The sequence below is a fragment of the Argopecten irradians genome, chromosome 1 (genome assembly GCF_041381155.1).
Source record: "Argopecten irradians isolate NY chromosome 1, Ai_NY, whole genome shotgun sequence".
Classification (NCBI taxonomy): Eukaryota; Metazoa; Mollusca; class Bivalvia; order Pectinida; family Pectinidae; genus Argopecten; species Argopecten irradians.
In genome coordinates, this window is record NC_091134.1 from 42,159,716 (window position 1) to 42,178,239 (window position 18,524).

The following is an 18,524-nucleotide window of genomic DNA, read 5'->3' on the forward strand; positions in this document are numbered from 1 at the left end:
ATTAACAGATTTTTAATATTTTCATTATTCAGTATCTTTAAAATTTTGTCCAGATCCTGGTAGCCTCAGCATTTTATTGTCTGTTGCTGATGGAAATGTCAATAATTCATAAAATCATATTTATCAACATTGTATTTTGAACGTAAGAAAAAGACTGTATGAAAATAAAAACGGCAGAATCGTTTAGTTACGACATGATAAGAACTCTGGACCAGAGTAAACTTCGATTAGACTTTGTAATGGAGCAATCTGATTTCGCCTATTACAGCGACACATATAGAGGATATTACAGGAGAACCTATGTGATATGGAAATTATCAAACAAATCAAATCAAATAATTTGATATGCCACGAGCCATTGGCCTTTAGGCGAGTAGCATATCAAATAATTTAACGAGTTTGATAAATGTCATATCACATATTCACGATTGTAATATTCTACTAATCACAAAACTTTTATTAAGAGAAATATAAGTGACACTTTTAATTTCTTCTCTATATAAAAGTATAAAACAGTAGAAATCCGGCTCTGATGTGACACTTCCGTCTACTGAGACACTAGGTGTGACGTCAAATTAATATGTGACGTCACAATAGTGTTATTACACTTGTGTCTTACGATATTTATGACATGGCTGGACGGGCCATTTATGTAATAAATTCTTTCTGTCATGATTGTGGTAACTGATGTCAATAGTAGGTACTCCTATCATTTTTTTGGACGGATTTGAACTGAAAAAGCCCATAAACGTCACATTTGTCCTTGGCATGCAAATGGCAATTGTAACTGATTTCACGATTATGTGGCATACATAAATTTGCCCTATACAACTTATTTACTGTTGCTATGTCGTACGAGCATAGAGAGTATGTTTTCAAGACAAATTGGTTAACTTATATGAAGAAAATGTACAACAAATGTTCATTTTTTCAACAACAGTCTTTTTTCATGTTCAAAATCCCTAATTGTATGTATTAAGAGCTAGCAGTTTTCGGACAATTAAAATGCCTTCCTGTCTGCCTTTTTGTACGGTATAAATTACAATTAATGTCGGGGGGGGGGGGAGAGAAAATCAATCTGTATATTGTTGTTCAGCCCGCTCAATCAAATGGTGGGAGTACCTGATAGTGACATATATAAACATATGGCATATGTTAGATTTGATTGACCTTATTAACCTATTTACCTTTTCAACATTACATTTGTTCGCATATTTTGGCATAATTTACAAAACACAGTAAGCCATGATGCATACACACTTTGAGCAAGTTTGTTTTTCCAACTACACCAGAGAAGCGGAGTTACATATAAAATGTAGCATGTATGCATGTATCTATGATAATAACGAAAGAACTCGAGGTTATAACGTCAAGCTGTGTAAACAACTGTTACATAATTTGATTTTAAAAGTCGGCTACTTTAAGAGCAGTACACATGATCTGCCAGATTATGCAATCAATACGGCAACTAACACATATTTTGAAATAACATTACAAGATGAACACTTTCATAAAAAAACAATACGTATAATGTGTATTTATTACGAGATATCATTCCTGAAACATGCATGAAAATCCAAACTTGGTGTCCAGAAGAAAACGAATTAAAAAAACCTTCAAACTTAACACATGTAGATCAAACAAGCATTGTGAAATCTGTGGTCAATATCGTACTTTAATCTATGAATGTTTGTTATTTTCTAAATAAGTTTTGATCAACAGAATACACACAACATCCTCCTCACCAGATCAAAAAACAATTTTAAGCCTACGAACTTAAACATGAAGTAATTCGATACACGATACAAGTTTTATCTATGTTACTGGTATTACGGGATGTTTATACATGACCATTCTGTTCAATACATTTATTTACTCTGTGACATTTTTCGACTAATTGAAGGATGTGAAAGTCTAATTTACCCGATTTACCTGATCTTCGGTCTATGGCAACAACAATATAATCATTTCTAAAACTATTAATTCCGATAACCCAGGGACTATATAAGAAGCACAATTGATGCGTGGACACGTAGTTTAAAAGTGAATTATTACAGTTCACATGCGCTTGAGCAAGTAACTGCGATCTACCTCTGTCGGTCCGATGGGCAAATGATTCTCAGAGGTTAACCATCAACACTCGGCTGCAACTGCTGATGATAACTACGGAATGTCATAAGCTATAAGGTCACATCACAAGCTGCAAACGTTGCGCACAAGTCATGAACACCATGTAAGGATTACAATGTCTCCAATACTTCACAGGGGTATCCCGTGGTTGCTAGGGAAAAGATATCTCTATCTTACACAGGGGGGTGTAAGACAGCTCACACGCACTAGACAATAACGTGACGTCATCAATACATGCGGCGTAACTGCGGCGGGCATTGTAGATGGCGTCATCAATTTTGACGCTTAACGACGTTTTTGCGATTATGGCGCGATGAAAAAGCTGGAAACCAAGTGGATTTTTTTTCATTTTTTCTTCTAAGTACGGGAGAAAAGCCTCGGGTTGACCGGCCAAAATCTTTCACTCGGGTTAAGATATCCCTGTCCATTTCACAGACCCATGTAAGATTCTATTAATCTATTCCCATAGTCTGTCGTGTTTTAGAAAAACGAAGGGAAGTTACTGTAACCAGTATCAATTGCCCAAGATGATGATGCCGCATCCGACAGAAACATTTATGGTGTAGTGTTACAGTATAATTGCTGATCACTATTTATCGTAGATGCTGTGCGAATATGTTTCTAGAGCACACCGTATTTGTATTTGTAAAACAAATTGATGAACAATATATGTACAGTCGCATCACAATGCCACACGTCATATATGGCATACCTATAGTAAAGAGCTTTTTCACTTGAATACACAACTTTAACCTCTGTTCGCAACAGAACTTCGCGGAGTGCATCCGTGAACAAGTTGTAATTGAAATTCACCATGTTAGAGAAGTCATTCCGGTATGTTTAGACAAACTTGACGCTCAACAATCAGTGGGATGTCTGACAAACGACGGACTTTCATCAGCCGTACTTACGGGCGACGGACTTCCCGGAGAGATCTGAGCGGATGGACCATCGATGACTGTTTGCGTAGATGAGCCACACGCGTAATGCCACTCAAGCTCCTGGCCCAAAAAGACATCGTCTTTTTCTTCAGTAACTGTGTATTCGGGAGGCGGATGATGCTTAGGCGAGCTTCGTGATTTTGCAAGAAAATATTTTACGGGGCGTCGTTTCTTCTTGGTCTTTAACACATTTAGGACGTCACTGAGCAATATCAGTACTATCGGCACTGCCAGAAGTATTGCACCAACAGATCCGATCGCCTGCGACGATTTACGGTCATCCGGGGCACTGATGTATCGACGAATGTTTGCTGCAAATATTAAAGCGTTCTTACTTTCGACCAAGCCATTACGTATGAACAGAGTCAGGGCGGGCATTCATATAAGACTCTTTCAAATGAAAGGATAGGGATATTCTACCCAAGGGTCACAAAAGTTGTAAAACCTGAGGCTTGTGTTCCCGAGGGTAGAATATCCCTCTCCTTGATATGAAAGGGTATTTTACTCTCATACCTCGGCGTTTTATTGTAATTTTACTACTATTAATTTTAGCAATTTTGCAATAAATTCGAAAAAAACGCGACTGCTAGTCAATTCTCCATATACATGTATGAAGATTGAGTCATATTTTCAACGCAAATGCTGTTTGTATCTTTTAAAGTAACGCCAGCTTAGTTTCTGAAAACAGAATGTTAAAAAATTGTAACGTCACGAGGCTTAATTGCGTGGGTAGCCATGCAATACAGCTTCAGGCGACATGGGTGAATTGCCCTACACAAGCCAGTATTGCCATGTAGGTGTGAGAGACCAGCCAGTATTACACGTGTAGGTATGATAGAATATACCGTATTGTGATATAGTTATACCATGACTACCAATGAATTCAGAACGTAGTGATAATAAGGATATGTATTTTAATCAGATTGTATTCTCCAACATATGTAATCACTTTTTATATAAATTATAAAATACATTAGACACTATGGCTTATACATGATTTTATTAAAAATATCAATTTCGATTGCAATTTATTACACAAGGAGGAAACGTTGCGACACATCTCGAAAAGTTCACTCGTTCATACTAAGCTAACGTTTTGAAGTGGTTAGTTTACCTGACGTTTTCTTCTTGTCAACAGTCAGTTCTTGCTTTATTTCCTCCTGCTTGGACAGTACATCGTCTCTGGAAATGTTCTGCTGCATTTTCGGATTGCACCAGCAATTTGAGGTATGGCTACATGTTTCTGAAATATGTGGAAAAAGAAGGAGGGTAGGAAGGCGAAGGAGGAGACTCTCAGAAGCATGCAATCTTGTTTTTGTTTACTAATTCTACAGAACATAGAATGAACGTCTTCAAGAGGTTATTGATATATCATAACAATTTTCATAGCAGCAGTTTCCACTCAATCAAAAATGTGCTGTTTTCAATCAATCAATGAAATACGTTGAAATAGCAGCTTATCTTATTATACCATCTTATCATAGTCTACATTCGTTTAGGCGCGATGTTCTCCTGTATGCTAAGAACTTACAGTGTGTTGTTTATATCACAATGGTGGTTTTTTTCAGTTGGAAATGCATTATCTTGCAAACTGATTTGATCTACATCTTCCAAAGAAAAGAGAGCCTAATAAAACTCTAGGGCTAACAATGTCACTCACCTGAAACGCGTTTCTGATGCGTGATTTGGATGGCGAACTTGTCCTTGCCCATGAACACATGTTCTGTTTCTATAGTAATTCGGACACTGTCCGTCTGTCCTGACCTGCTGTCTGATCTCATCTTTACCGTGGCCCTACCCATGGTATCAGCAACAGTTATGTTCATGTTATAATTGTCGGTGCGTACGAAAAAGGAGTCCTCTCGTATTCCGGGAATGTACAAGTGGCCTGTAATATTAGAGATTTATATTCAGCCTCAGCGTTATACTACTGTAGTCTGATTTAGAGTCCATTAAACCTGGGAGGACTTCAACAGATCAAAAGGTGTTTGAATGGCCATTGACATCCATGATTGGAGAAGCGACTTGAAGTGATGATTGTGGGACACACAAGGCTTTCAAATGTAATATGTTCAAAGGATAGGTCTAGACCTTCGTTTATGGTTAAATAGTCCAATATTTTAACAACCAACTTTTCTTTATTACCTATTAACGGAACCTTCACGTATTAATGTCTATAGGATTATACATTTTGTAATGTAAATTATACAATTAAGCATGGCATACTTCAATTATATGTTATGTCTACGTGACCTTTAGCTGGTATGATCTGTGTAAGTTTGTCGTAGGCCGATAACCACCGTTTCCCCACGAACATAAACTGGTTCCAAGTTCGGTGGTTGATCAGGACAATCTATAACACCAAACCATAGATGATCTAAGTCATTTTGGCTCAGTCACTTCAATTTTATGTACATTTCTATTATAGTAAGTAAAGTCTCTTTCAGCCAACTATAGGGCCCAGTTTCACGAACATTCCTTAATTCTAAGGATTTTTTTAGCTAAAGAAATGTAAATGAAAGCTTTGCCGAGCATACGGAGAGTTTCTTAATTTAAGAAGTTCTTTAAGTTCTTTGATGCTTTTCTATGAAAATTTTAAGTAAAGGGAGTCCTTAAAGTTAAGGAATGTTGATAAATCTGGGCCCATATCACATGACATGGCCATTGCAAATTCACTGCTTTTCAGATTAGAGAGATTAGATCCTTACATGCAAATAATCCAACTACGCATCTTTCAGAAAATACTGGTGAAATAAAACCCTTCACATGGTTGTAAAACTCCCACATCAGTCCGATTTAAGATGCAACTGCGTCAAAGCCAGTGTTAAGAATGTAACCAAGGTTTGATGACGTACTGTACGTACCCTTTCTAATCGCCAATCCGGAGCGTCTCCAGTATTGTCGTGCCAAATACGAAGGGTGTGCGGGACTCCGAGCGTCAGATTGGCTGTGACGTACTGAACCGCTCCCCGGGTATGATTTGTCCCCAATGAGATGTTCGCTTGGTAACCAGAAGTTCCACTGATGCTACAATACACGTGCGCTGTGGTACCGGCGTCTCTGATGTCACTAGTTATTACCATTATAGTCCATAAAGAGGCTTAAAGAACAATTCAGTGGGAAGTGAGACATCATACGGTGGTATGATAGATTCCGGTGAATATATATGTCACGGGGATCTGAGATTCAGTTACAGTTGATATTTCCTGATGTACATAGACAGTTTTGGAGTTTCAGACCAAAAAACAGTAAAATCATACTCTACATGTACATGTATAAACGAAGAAGGGTTGAAAGCTCGCTGTGACAAAAATCTATACAACCTTAGTTTATTGGCAAAAACATATATGTTGTCTATATTCACAGTTACTACCGTCGGGAAAACCCTACCAGACCACTAAGGCTGTCGTCATACTGTTCCCAATCTGATTTGGGAAATAAGTGGTGACAACCCCAAACCCTTAATAGGCTCAATGTAATTGGCTTAAAGCCATACTGTACGTAACTATCAACAAAATGTCAAGTTAGATTCGACCCCAATTTTGTTAGTATTTGTAGATGTAGTTGAAATTAAGTGATACATGTATTTAACTTACATTATATATAATAATAATAATAAAAATACTGTAAGAGGTATTTTCATAATTCCAATTGTCCTGAAATCAGAGAACGATTTTTTAAGTGTTCCAGCAAAATTAATGTAGTGTAACTTACTTACTTTTTGAGAAAATCTACTTTTCGTGTCCCTATTTCTCTGATGCAAATATTCACTTTTGCCTTACTCGGAAGGTCTTTATCATTACGGTGTTTATTCCCGTTGAAAACAAGCGTTCTGACGCTCTTCGCGGGTTAAGTTCATTTTACGAATTTAAAGTCAACAATAGAAGCGGAACAATATCAAGAAACAATGCATTTTCAGCTCTAATACCGACATTAGGTCGGGCACAGAACTCGATACCGGATAATAAGAATTTCCTGTAATGGTTGCAATAGGAAAATATTACGATGTCAGTAAATCAATGTTTATTTTCTTTCGTTTGATTCAATTTCTAAATTTGATGATTTGATCCCGAACATTCCAGTGACGTCACTTTTAGTAGGAGTGAATGAAACGGCAGTCAGTCCCGCCAAACAGTGACGTCACAATCACCGGAATGACGTCGCTTACATATTTCCCACAGTAGTAAAAAGGAGTACACACTCATTTGGTTTAGTGAATGCATCTTTTCTTGATCATCAAAGAAGCGTTTCGCTTTGAGCGAAATCATGTATATAACAAAGCATTTTGCTTTCGTTTTGAATGCCATCTTATATGTATAATGAAAAAGTTGCAGGATAAACAGAATACACGATCAATATCTTACAATACAAGTTTTATTTTGGTGTCCACAGGGAAAACCGAGATGACTCGGCAAAACCTCCTTAACTCATCTCATCGCACAAACGATAGCAATATCGCTATTAATTACAGCAAAACAAAAATGTCCAACGTTGAAAATATTGAAAGTACATTCATTATTTACATAAACCAGCAATTAGAATAATCATTTATTTCATCTAGACTAAATAATTTGCAAATCCCATACACCGTCTGCAAGGAGACGTCCTTGGCCTATCGCTAACCAAGATGCTCTCGATCGTGGTCTTATATTATGTAACTTTTCATGGGATATTAAATCTAGATATATCTGATTTCGACAGTTGAATTTTTATGAACATGTGTAAAACAAGCAGTCTCAACTGCTATTCCGAGACCGTAAAATGCAATTTTGGTCACCTCAGCCAAAACACAGGGGCACGCAAATTATGACTGAAACGTTTACCAGTAATTTGATACGTATGTCATTAAAAGTATTGGAGACCTTTTTATATGCACGTGTATATCATGACGTTTCAAGTGGCTGCCCGTATTATTTTTTTGTGAAAAATGAATTATACATACATTGAAGTTACGATTATTGCATTAAACGAAAATCATGACCCGCTCTCGGAAGAGTTCGGAGAGACGTTACGTAGTTACGGTATTCCATGTCGTTTACGGCATCGGCGTTACAATGTCGGCTAACTTCGGCTTGTTTGACTTTTGGGACCCATCACTAGCGATGTTCAATATTTATTTGATTTTTATCAAAACTTTCCGAATCATTATCGCTCATCTTGACTGAGATTTAGTCCTTCTCTGCATGATTTACGACAGGATTTTTTTTCAACATTCTTCTAAATCATGAAAAAATAAGACGGATACGGATATCGGGACTTTAAAAGCAATTCTGTATTTGTAAAATTACAGAGTTATCTGTCCTTGCGGGTAGGTATTAATTGTGACGTCATGTGTTTTTTAATGTAATGTTATTCTTTTCATAGAAAATGACGTGAATTTCGGTCATAAAATTAAGGCGTCATAATGGATACCTTTAATTTAATTTCAAACAATTTGTATTGACAAAAGAACAATGGGATCAGATAGCAGGCATTGTCTATATACATGTATGTATATCTTCTGCCTGGATACCTGTAATATGCAAAGATGGGATAGGAAGGTTGTATGTTGAATTTTACATCATTAACTCATAAACAAATGGATGCACGATTGATTTGACAAATAAGTTAACAGCACCCTAATCTACTCAATAGAATAAAGACGTTTTTTACTTACCTGAAGTGGTTCCGGTAAGAGATAACAGTAAAATCCAGACCGCTGCCAATGAATCTCTCATTATTGTGTATTATGATGAATCAAAGCAGGAACTATAGGTCAATAAGGTCATACAGTTGATGTGTTGAACATAGCCTGTGCCATCAGTGTGCACGTGCGCAGTCTTTCTCATTTAGCTTTGTCATGGATACCTTATTTGGTGCTAATATGGCGTTTCGGGAATTTGAGGTAGCATGTGACATTTCATGCTAGCTTAACCAATCGATGTCTTCACCATCTTAAAGTGACACTGCTGACTTGGCGTCCACGTGTTAACGTCGTTGACTACCAGGACAGTGCTAACCGGCTCACTCGTCGATGTCTCCACCTGCCGTGACGCAATGCACGTTCACAGTTTGACGTGTTGTTTTCGTGTTACACGCAACGTGTGTCAAGTGAAGTGGCGTTGCTGGTTGCTTGAAGCCCAATTGTTGGCTGGAACCGTTGTGTGTAAATCGAATGCTCCGGATATCAGTGTTGTTACACGGTCGGTGTTACGTTTACACAACATGCAACCATGCGGGGTGCCAATGTTCGGATGTCATAAAGACTCCGCACGTACTGAGTACGTAAATATATGTATCTGGTCTTCAGAATAAGTCACGCGCGCACGAGGTGTCGACTTGTTATTTTATATGTGCTATATTCGTTGAAAGGTTCTTACTCGCCTCAGTGAACACATCAAGCATTGTAAAGCCAGGATTCGTTGGTTTGTATGGTACTGGTAGCCGAGGACAAATAGTAGAAACACGATTTATAGCAATACATTAAATTATTTACGATATCAACTCATTTACACTGAAAGATGATTTCACAGCATCCGCATTCATGCTTTTCCATATACCCATCTGAGGTTTGTTTGCATTCTGATATGATTCATATGACTTTGTAACGAATAGGTCATTACTGCTTTAGGAAGCACAATGGTTCTGATGGTTGTGAACTCTACAGCGTATTGGAGTAATTACGACAGATACAGTTCATCTTCCAAACACAAAGCTTCGTCATTATGCCGTAATGGTGATATAATATCGAGTAACAGTAACTAAAATATAGAAATCTATTCAATTAGGCTTTGTCGATATGGTCCAAACGTTTTACTAACGTTACCCGATACTGATTTGTTAGAAAGCTATCATAACAACGGATCGTTATCGCAGTGTTTTGTGCAATGTATATTTATTAGGTTGATCACAACGCACATGGTAGTATACTGCAAATAAAACGAACATTGTTACATTTTGTTTTCTTTGACTCCTTTATGAACGACGTGTAAGCCCGTCGTATATATACAATTTTATCATCAGTTTGACATTAGGTCCGTATATCATCATCCTCGATATCCTAAAGGTTACTATCAGTGTCGTAATATCTACTCCTGGACTATGCCATGGCAAAACTTAAGGCATTTCAAGAGAGAAAAACTGACAAATCACATGCTTAGAGAACAGGGAGCGACACCCAATAGTGAAGCGTTATTCGATTTTTCAAAGAACCAAACTGTTTCAACTATTGTCGCACACAGAGCCTTCAGTTTTCCTATGTCATATGATATTACGACAGTGATAGTAACCCCTGGAATGTCGGGGATGGTCATAGATTGGTCATTGTACGACATGGACAGTATATAAGATCGGACCCCGTATAGCTACCCCTGGAATATCGGGGATGGTCATAGATTGGTCATTGTACGACATGGACAGTATATAAGATCGGACCCCGTATAGTAACCCCTGGAATATTGGGGATGGTCATAGATTGGTCATTGTACGACATGGACAGTATATAAGATCGGACCCCGTATAACATCCCTTTGGCACTACAATCATAACATATCGGATAAATATTCAGAAACATAACAGAATTTAGACAGCGTCGGATATTTCGCTGAAATGTTGCGATTGTACGTTCCGTCCGACATAGATCGGCCCTCGTGCTACATGGTCCATCACTCAGATTGATTCTCGTGCGGCACGGTCCAACTACCACATCGAGTCTAATATAACACGGTCCATCACAGATCGGTCCTCGTGCGTGACACTCTTCCGCACGTCTCAGTTTCGACAAGTAGCGATAACTTAACGTAGCTCTGTACGATTAACCGATGTTAGATGATTAATCGTTCTAGATATCGCCCTCTGTTCGATTGCCTGCGTTTTGTGCTGGTGCGACATCTTTCGTTTATCGAAACTTTTCCTAATGGGTCGAAAGGACGTTATGTTCAAGTATTCCATGGCTTAGGACCTTTTCTGACATGATCTGTCATATTTCGAGGCATCTTCGTCCAGTTTGGTCTTATTGCGATAAGATGTCAGTCTGTTAGTTCAACCCTCATTCGACTACTAAGACTCATTATGACTGATATAAATTAGCCGCTTCTGTACGCCCCAATGAAATAAGTGACAGTATTCCAGGTTGTGATTCCAGTCCTATAGAAAACTTGACACTATATGGTAATGTGCTTTAATAATACATCAAACCCATGATCCCTGAGAGGCCCTAAAAACAGGACCCTGTGTGGCATGTCGATGGTATCTGCACATCTATAGGCATAGTATATAACTTACCAATCAATATTACAGTACGTATGCTCATCCAAAACATATTGTACCCATCAATGAGTTTCCGCAGTATTACTATCATAGTCACCCTAACAAAAGACTTTACTTCACACTCATCCATGTCAATTGTCTGAAAGATGAATCTTTTCCGTAATATCACCGTTGAACAGACGAGCTGAAGACCAATATTTCAGACTATCGACGGTTCACGCTCATTTACAATGTAAACGTTCACGGTTGAAATATTTATCAGTTTGTTTTTCGAACGTAACTGGATGAATTCCAAAAGTATGATGTAGATGAAATGATTGTAAACCGAACTGTTAGATACTTGATGATAAGAGTTCTAAAACATCAATAATTAGTGTGTGACTGTCACGGTAATCAGTGATGTTGAAATGATAGTGTTAGCACTGTTCGCACGTATAAATATCAACAATATTCAAAGCTCTACACACAGATATTGACATACCCATTCAGACATAGAACTCTCACATCTCCCATACAGATACATGTAATATGATATTATCATTAAGACATTGAACTCATAACAATTCCCAACGTTCTCGTAAAGGTATCAACGTTCTCACATTCCCGAACAGAAATTCAAATTATTTGTATTTCCATATGTATGATAAAAGCTTCTGCATGACCCTAATTGATGTTCCCAAAATATGTAGTCTTGTCATCCATGGAATTCACAGATAGATTTTGGTTGGAGTATTTTGTTGATATTTCCATGGCAGTAAGTTTAACACAGACATCCACTATTCCACATTTCTGGCACTCTTCTACAGATATTCTACATCTTCTACATCCCTAAACACATCCCAGACTATGCTTTATACACGTACTGACAATGCTGATATAGCAAGGTTTTAATTGTATTTATAATGATACGGTCGCCTTCTAGCTTCACAGTGCCACAGTCCGATAGAGAGGCAGACCAGCAAGTCCGGGTTCGCGGGTCGAGCCCGGCTGGCGGCACATTGTCGAGTTACACCGATATTTCCCAATGGAAAGGAACTAGGAAAATCGAAGGTTCCTCTCGTTGTTCTTACCTCCTAGGATAACCACTAAGTTTAGCTCTTGGTTAATTAATTGTCTTTGTCTGTATTGTCTGTAAAAATGAAAATGATTTCAAAATAAAAAAAAAAAAATTAAAAAAAAGTTTATCTCTTGGTGTCATCAAAACTTTCACCATCGGATTGGTTTATCCAGGATATGGTTGTTTCAATAGCAAAGCTCCGAGGACTTACGTTAAGCGGTTATCTGATCTTGGCATCGCCTGCTGGATGGAATGTTAAAGCAAGTTATCAACAAATGTCTACTCTTTGCGATGCTATTTCCTTTTGTCACCAAGACAACATCTCAATAGACAAACCTTGAGAAGCCAGAAACTGATTCTCTTTGACTGAGTTTGAATTATTAGATATTAAACTAATTAGAATGTCGTCATTTATCGACTTAAGAATTATCAAAGACTGACTAAAGCTTGATTCTTTGTGATTATCAAGTGTTATTAGCATCTTGTTTCTTCATTCCTATGAGCTAGCGTGTATTAATTAGTTTACATGTGAGCCTTACGCAATATACAAAAGAAAATGCACTCTTTTTTTATGCTGTCATTTCACTGTAGATATCAAAGCTGGTCTTTGGTAAAAAATCAAACGAAAGACATTACTATAAAACTTATCTTGACTATTTAACATGTAGAACCATCCAACTGCATAGTTCTACAGCAAGGTTTTGTCGCCGCGGCATGCTGTTGAATGAGTGACGTCTCCGTTGTGTACCTGCTCTATTTATTTCTACACAATGCATTTGTAGGGGGCTCTCTGACGGCCTGGGAAGCAAAATGTTCTTCGAGACAAGTTGATGACTACATAAAAGATGTTTTTAGTCATGAGACGACACTGCTATATAAGTAGCAGGGACAAGTATGTGTGCTAAAGATTCCAGATTTAAACTTACGGACGCTTCGAGCGAAGCTTGTCGACGAGAGGGGTAACGTGACTATTCTTTGGATATGGATATTCCATCTGCAAACTCAACTAATTAACTTTGTGGCGGTGCAGTTGAGTATCGAATATTTTGAATGAAAGATCGTTACAGCATGTAATCCGGTCACTGCATGTTACAATTGTTGGACCACTAAAACCACCAGCAAAGCTTGGCCTCTATGAAGAGTTAGAGCCTATGTATTATACAGAGTACTATCCCGAGATCCTAAACCAGACATCTATCTGTCATAATGTCTAAGTCTGGTGTCAGGGCCAGAGTATCTCGGGCTAACAGAGTACCTGCTGCCCTCATTGCATGATCGTAAAAGACGAGCTAAGTCCTTATCGTTTCTTAGCCTCTGCTCCCGTGCCATGATATTCCTGTTGACGCTCAGTAAAAAAATGAAATGGGCCGACTGAAAGTACTGCTGCGGTAAAACTTCTGGATGATAGGAGTTGATTCGAGTGTTAAAGATTGATAAGTCAATGGTTATTTTATCAGTATAACTGCAAATTGGAAAACGATCCAAAGAAAACAGGACTTAAACTAAGGCTGAAAAACTAATACAAATAATTGTTTTTTTATTTGGTCGTAATAATTTATCACATTGATTTATTTTCTCACATTTTGTACAGGTCCAGTTATTCTAAATACACATAATGCATTTCAGTGCAGAACCTTCAATCAAAGAGGAAGTATTTATGTTGTCAAGTTTATATAAAGAAAAGTTTCAGCATTATGGTGACTTGTAATGTCAAATTAAATTGATTTTTTTTTGTTAAAAACTAAACAGGCATTCTTCAGATATCAAGAAAAAACTTACTGGTTATATTATATATATAAAATCTCATATAATGTTTAAGCGATACCGTACACGTATTTGACCTTTAATGACTAATATGAATGACATCAAGGATTTCCTTTTTAACAAAAATGCATCTAGCAAGTTTAAGAACACCATACTATCTATAAGTACAAAATTTAATGGTTGTCAGACCGTGTAACATATATAACTAACGTATATTGTCATAAAGGATGACTTTCATGCTTCATAACTTCACGAATACTACTTTGGCAACATATCAGGGAGAAAGAGGGGAAAGAGAGAGAAAGAGAGAGAAAAAATCTCTGTCAGCTATCAGCTGTTTACCGGTATATGCTTTATCAAGTTTCAAGTACATGAATGTATATATATTAACTAAAGAACTAAATAACCTGAGTTAATTAACTAAACGACATGTAAATGGCACGAAGGATGTTTTTTGTCAAAACATGTTAATATTTTTTTCTCTATGTCTATCAAGTTTGTAGTACATTACAACATATATTCTAACAAACGGTAACGGCACGAGTTACCTAAATGACAGATATTGTCATCAGTGTCCTTTTCTAACTACAATTTGTAAATATCTTCTTATTAAACATTATGGAAAGTTGTTCAGCAAAATTTGGAGCAAGGATAGGTCCAAAATTCGGATCGCAAATTCACTCAGAAATTTTACTTTGACATGATAATTTGCTTTGAAATTTGACTATTGGTTCCAAAACTGTTTTCATAAAGCTTGAACATGATAATTTACTTTGAAATATGAATATTGGTAGAAATACTGTTCTTATAAGGCTTGGTTCAAGAAAAACATAATTGTAATATATGAATTAATGAAGGATAGTGACACGCTTACTTTTTACTGTTTTGATGAATTGATACAAATCTATCAGATTAGTACTAATTTTGTGGAATATCACGGTTTTAGTATCTGCTATCAGAGAATACCTGAATTAGGCTGGACTCTGAAATATGTCAAATTTGTTTCCTACTTACATTAAATATTTCATATTGATCTGTACAATGTAATGAAAAAAATAACATACTCCTACCGGGAGGAGAAGATGGGAAGACTTAATTAGTTCAGTCGAATCATTTGAAATGGGTTGATATTTCTAAAATTTCCTTTACAGTAACGAAAATTATAAGCTTCAGTGGTTTCATATATATATTATAGCAGATTCACTCAGCAATTTTACTTTGACATGATAATTTACTCTGAAAAAAACATTGTGTTTACAAATTATATAAGTACATTTGCCTAGTACAGAATAGTACGTACATGTATTACAATTTCATTTATATTTTAAACACCTCCGAATTTTCATTTCATTTGCATAAACAACCAAACGATAAGATTTCGTTATAAAATGACACTTAATCCTCTAAACAATAGAACAGCCAACTCTAGATCACTGCTTATTGTTTTGATATTTTCCAAAAGAATTTATGATTTGTCCTTCCTTATATGTACATATTTTCTACTTGTCAAATTTTTGAAATTGATATTTATATATTATGTTTCTCTATACAATGTATTTGTCAAAGAGAACTAATAAAGAAACTTGATGTGGTCATGATCAATGTATCACACCTTCACGCTTGGCTGCACACTGCTACAGATACGAAGAGATGTATATATGGGGTGGTTATCTATCCTTTAATCTTTGAAATATCTTTCTCGAAAACCCAGCTCCCTACCGCTCCGAACCGCTGTAATTGAAAATGTGTATGAGCAAGGGACGTCAGAAACATTATATAATATGTGTTGAGAATATGTATAACAGTATTTACATTAAAACCTATCTATTAAAACCACCCAGTGGTCCGAGTAAAAGTGGTCTTAATAGCGAGGTGGTCTTAATTCTGAGGTGGACCAGGTTTCTTCTATGATCATGACGATCAAGAACAGAAACTCTGTATCCTAGCTGACCGGTACATAATATATGTACTGTATTTTTGTTTCAAAATTGAAATTTTATGAAAAATGCAATATACATGTATATATAAATGTATATTATATATATATATATTTTTTTATTTTTTTGTTCAATTTTTTGCATTTAACACATTTACAAATACATGGGACATCAACATAAACTTGACATGACATATACATTACATTTATATAAAAAACATAAGAAACATAACATAGCATGCTGAGTATGTACATGTACGTGTGGGGAAAAAAACCAGTTTGATATATTTTTGGTTAAGATAAATTTGCAAATTACTATATTTGATCAATTAGTTTTGTCGGCCATTAGAATCTTAATCATATCATATTTTAATGCATGCGTATCTAATCAAAACCAATAATTTACAAATATTTTTTAAAGATTGATAAATTAGGGACATATAATGACTATACCATTTATTTCTAGAGCATAGACATATTTTTTTTCATTAAATTAAGTTAATGGTGTGTGCTTACTTAAATCTTAAACTGAATTTCACTGAAGTAATTGTTGACAATCTAAATGAAAATACTTTTTCTAGACATTACTTTCTATTATGTTTTAATTATAATTCAAATACATATCGTTAGTTTAATCAGAGATTTAGATAGTTATTAAATTATCTATGTCTCTGGTTAAATTATCACATAGTATCACCTGAGGTAAATGAGAATCTATGTGTTTTAAAATTGGTATTGATCTGTGTAAATTATTATTAATATTTACGTAAATCGATTTTAATTACCCCGCCATGTGCAATGATTGGTCAAATAATAACTTACGATCACAATCGGTAAAGTGTTTGAAAGACTACTGTGCAATAGTCAAGCGTACTTTTAACTAATGCAAAACACCGATTGTTTACCGCAACAAAAATAGATGACACATCTATTGAAATGAGATGATTGACGTACGGTACTTCATAAATATCTGAAATAAGATCAATATATCTCATACATTAAAGAATTTTAATTCCATTGGCGTTACACGTATGAGAAAGAACTGCCTAAATCGTTCGATCTCGCCACCAGAGCTATCGAAAGAACGTTGCATTACTTGTGGTTTCGATCACGTCAACTGCCAGTCACAAGTATGCAAATGATGGCGATTAACACTCTCCTAGTACAGGTAGATAATCTGATAATTAGGTCGACGGAAACAAAAGACTGACTGTTGTTACCTACGGGTAGTTGTTCACGGGTTGCTGCGTGCGGGAAGGTGAGGCACAGCGAGGTGTGAAGTCACATGTGCCTGTGGTCATAATCAAATGGTCAATTAGTGTTAATTTAGTGGTCGTTGGGACTATTAAAATTGGTCGTAAAACGGAATAGCGGTGTGATTGTATTTCTGAAGAGAAAAAAAAATCGGAACTGAAAATAAGTTGCCGTATTATTTATAGTGGGATGTTCGTAATTTAGTGTATATGCTATACATGTCTATGTTTGGAATAAACTTTTGGAAAATAAAAATAAAATAAAACAAAAATAAATATAAAGACAAAATAAAGAATATTTTCAAGCATGGTGAATTAACAACAAATAAAAATATGAAATAAAAAAAAAAAAAAAAAAAATTAACCTGTCGCTACAAGGGTTGAACCCGGGCCGTCAGCTTAGAAAGCTCAGGACTTACCACGACACCACTTGTACCTGTTGCTTGCATTTGGAATATTATTAACTTAGTAATGAAATGCAGTTCACTATATTTTCTTATTTTCTTCGCAATCCACTTAAAATGATATTGATGCTGCTGAATAAGTTTACAGAATGATTCTAAACTAGTTTATATTGTATCTGGGTGCAAATTACAACTACATATACCACAAATGTGTGGTTATTCAGTTTATTCTTCACGACACCAGCCGGGGGGGTAAAAAGCTAGTTCCGGAATTGCGATACCAATACTGGTAAAACCAAGTTTTACCGTAAAAATGAAATGGGCCGACTGGCTCACTATAATGTGATCGGGTTGGATGTGATGGTCAGTGTGTTCGACAGCATCCGCCGATGAAGAACATGCTAAAATAGGCAATAAATTTAAACTTAATCAAGCACTTGACAAAAACTCGTTGAGCTGATCTTACTAAGTGACCAGCGGCGTAGCTAGGTCTGGATAGGCCTGCATGCCTGGGGGTGCAGGGGGCGATAGCCCTCTGCTCAGGGTCCAGGGGCGAAGCCCCGGTAGGGGGTATAAAGCTGACGGGAAATTGTTACAATGTAGTAACCATTTTACTTCTTTGGTAACTTTTAACGTATATACCAATGGTTAAATGGAGGTCATGATATTTAGGTGATAACCATGCAAAACTATATACATTGTATACATACTAGACTCCCGTGACAAGTGCTCGAACAAAAAACACGGATTTTGGCTGTAAATATTAAATTAGTTAGTAATGGGAGAATTTTG

The 18,524-nt window shown here is 36.4% G+C and overlaps 1 protein-coding gene across 2 annotated transcripts; it reads right to left on the reverse strand.

Annotated features, from left to right (window-relative positions):
• Nucleotides 1-19: 19 nt before the first annotated feature.
• Nucleotides 20-9,622, reverse strand: LOC138328496 (uncharacterized). Of its 2 annotated transcripts, none has more exons than XM_069275333.1 (6): nt 8,728-9,622; nt 5,936-6,171; nt 5,325-5,424; nt 4,732-4,959; nt 4,186-4,314; nt 20-3,382 (listed from the first exon to the last, which is right to left on the reverse strand). In XM_069275333.1, exons 1-6 carry the CDS (start codon nt 8,786-8,788, stop codon nt 2,988-2,990), a joined length of 1,149 nt encoding a protein of 382 aa, XP_069131434.1. In that variant the 5' UTR covers nt 8,789-9,622; the 3' UTR covers nt 20-2,987. The 2 variants fall into 2 exon arrangements, with proteins under 2 accessions (XP_069131434.1, XP_069131441.1); XM_069275340.1 differs by lacking the exon at nt 8,728-9,622 and adding an exon at nt 6,790-7,354.
• Nucleotides 9,623-18,524: the final 8,902 nt, after the last annotated feature.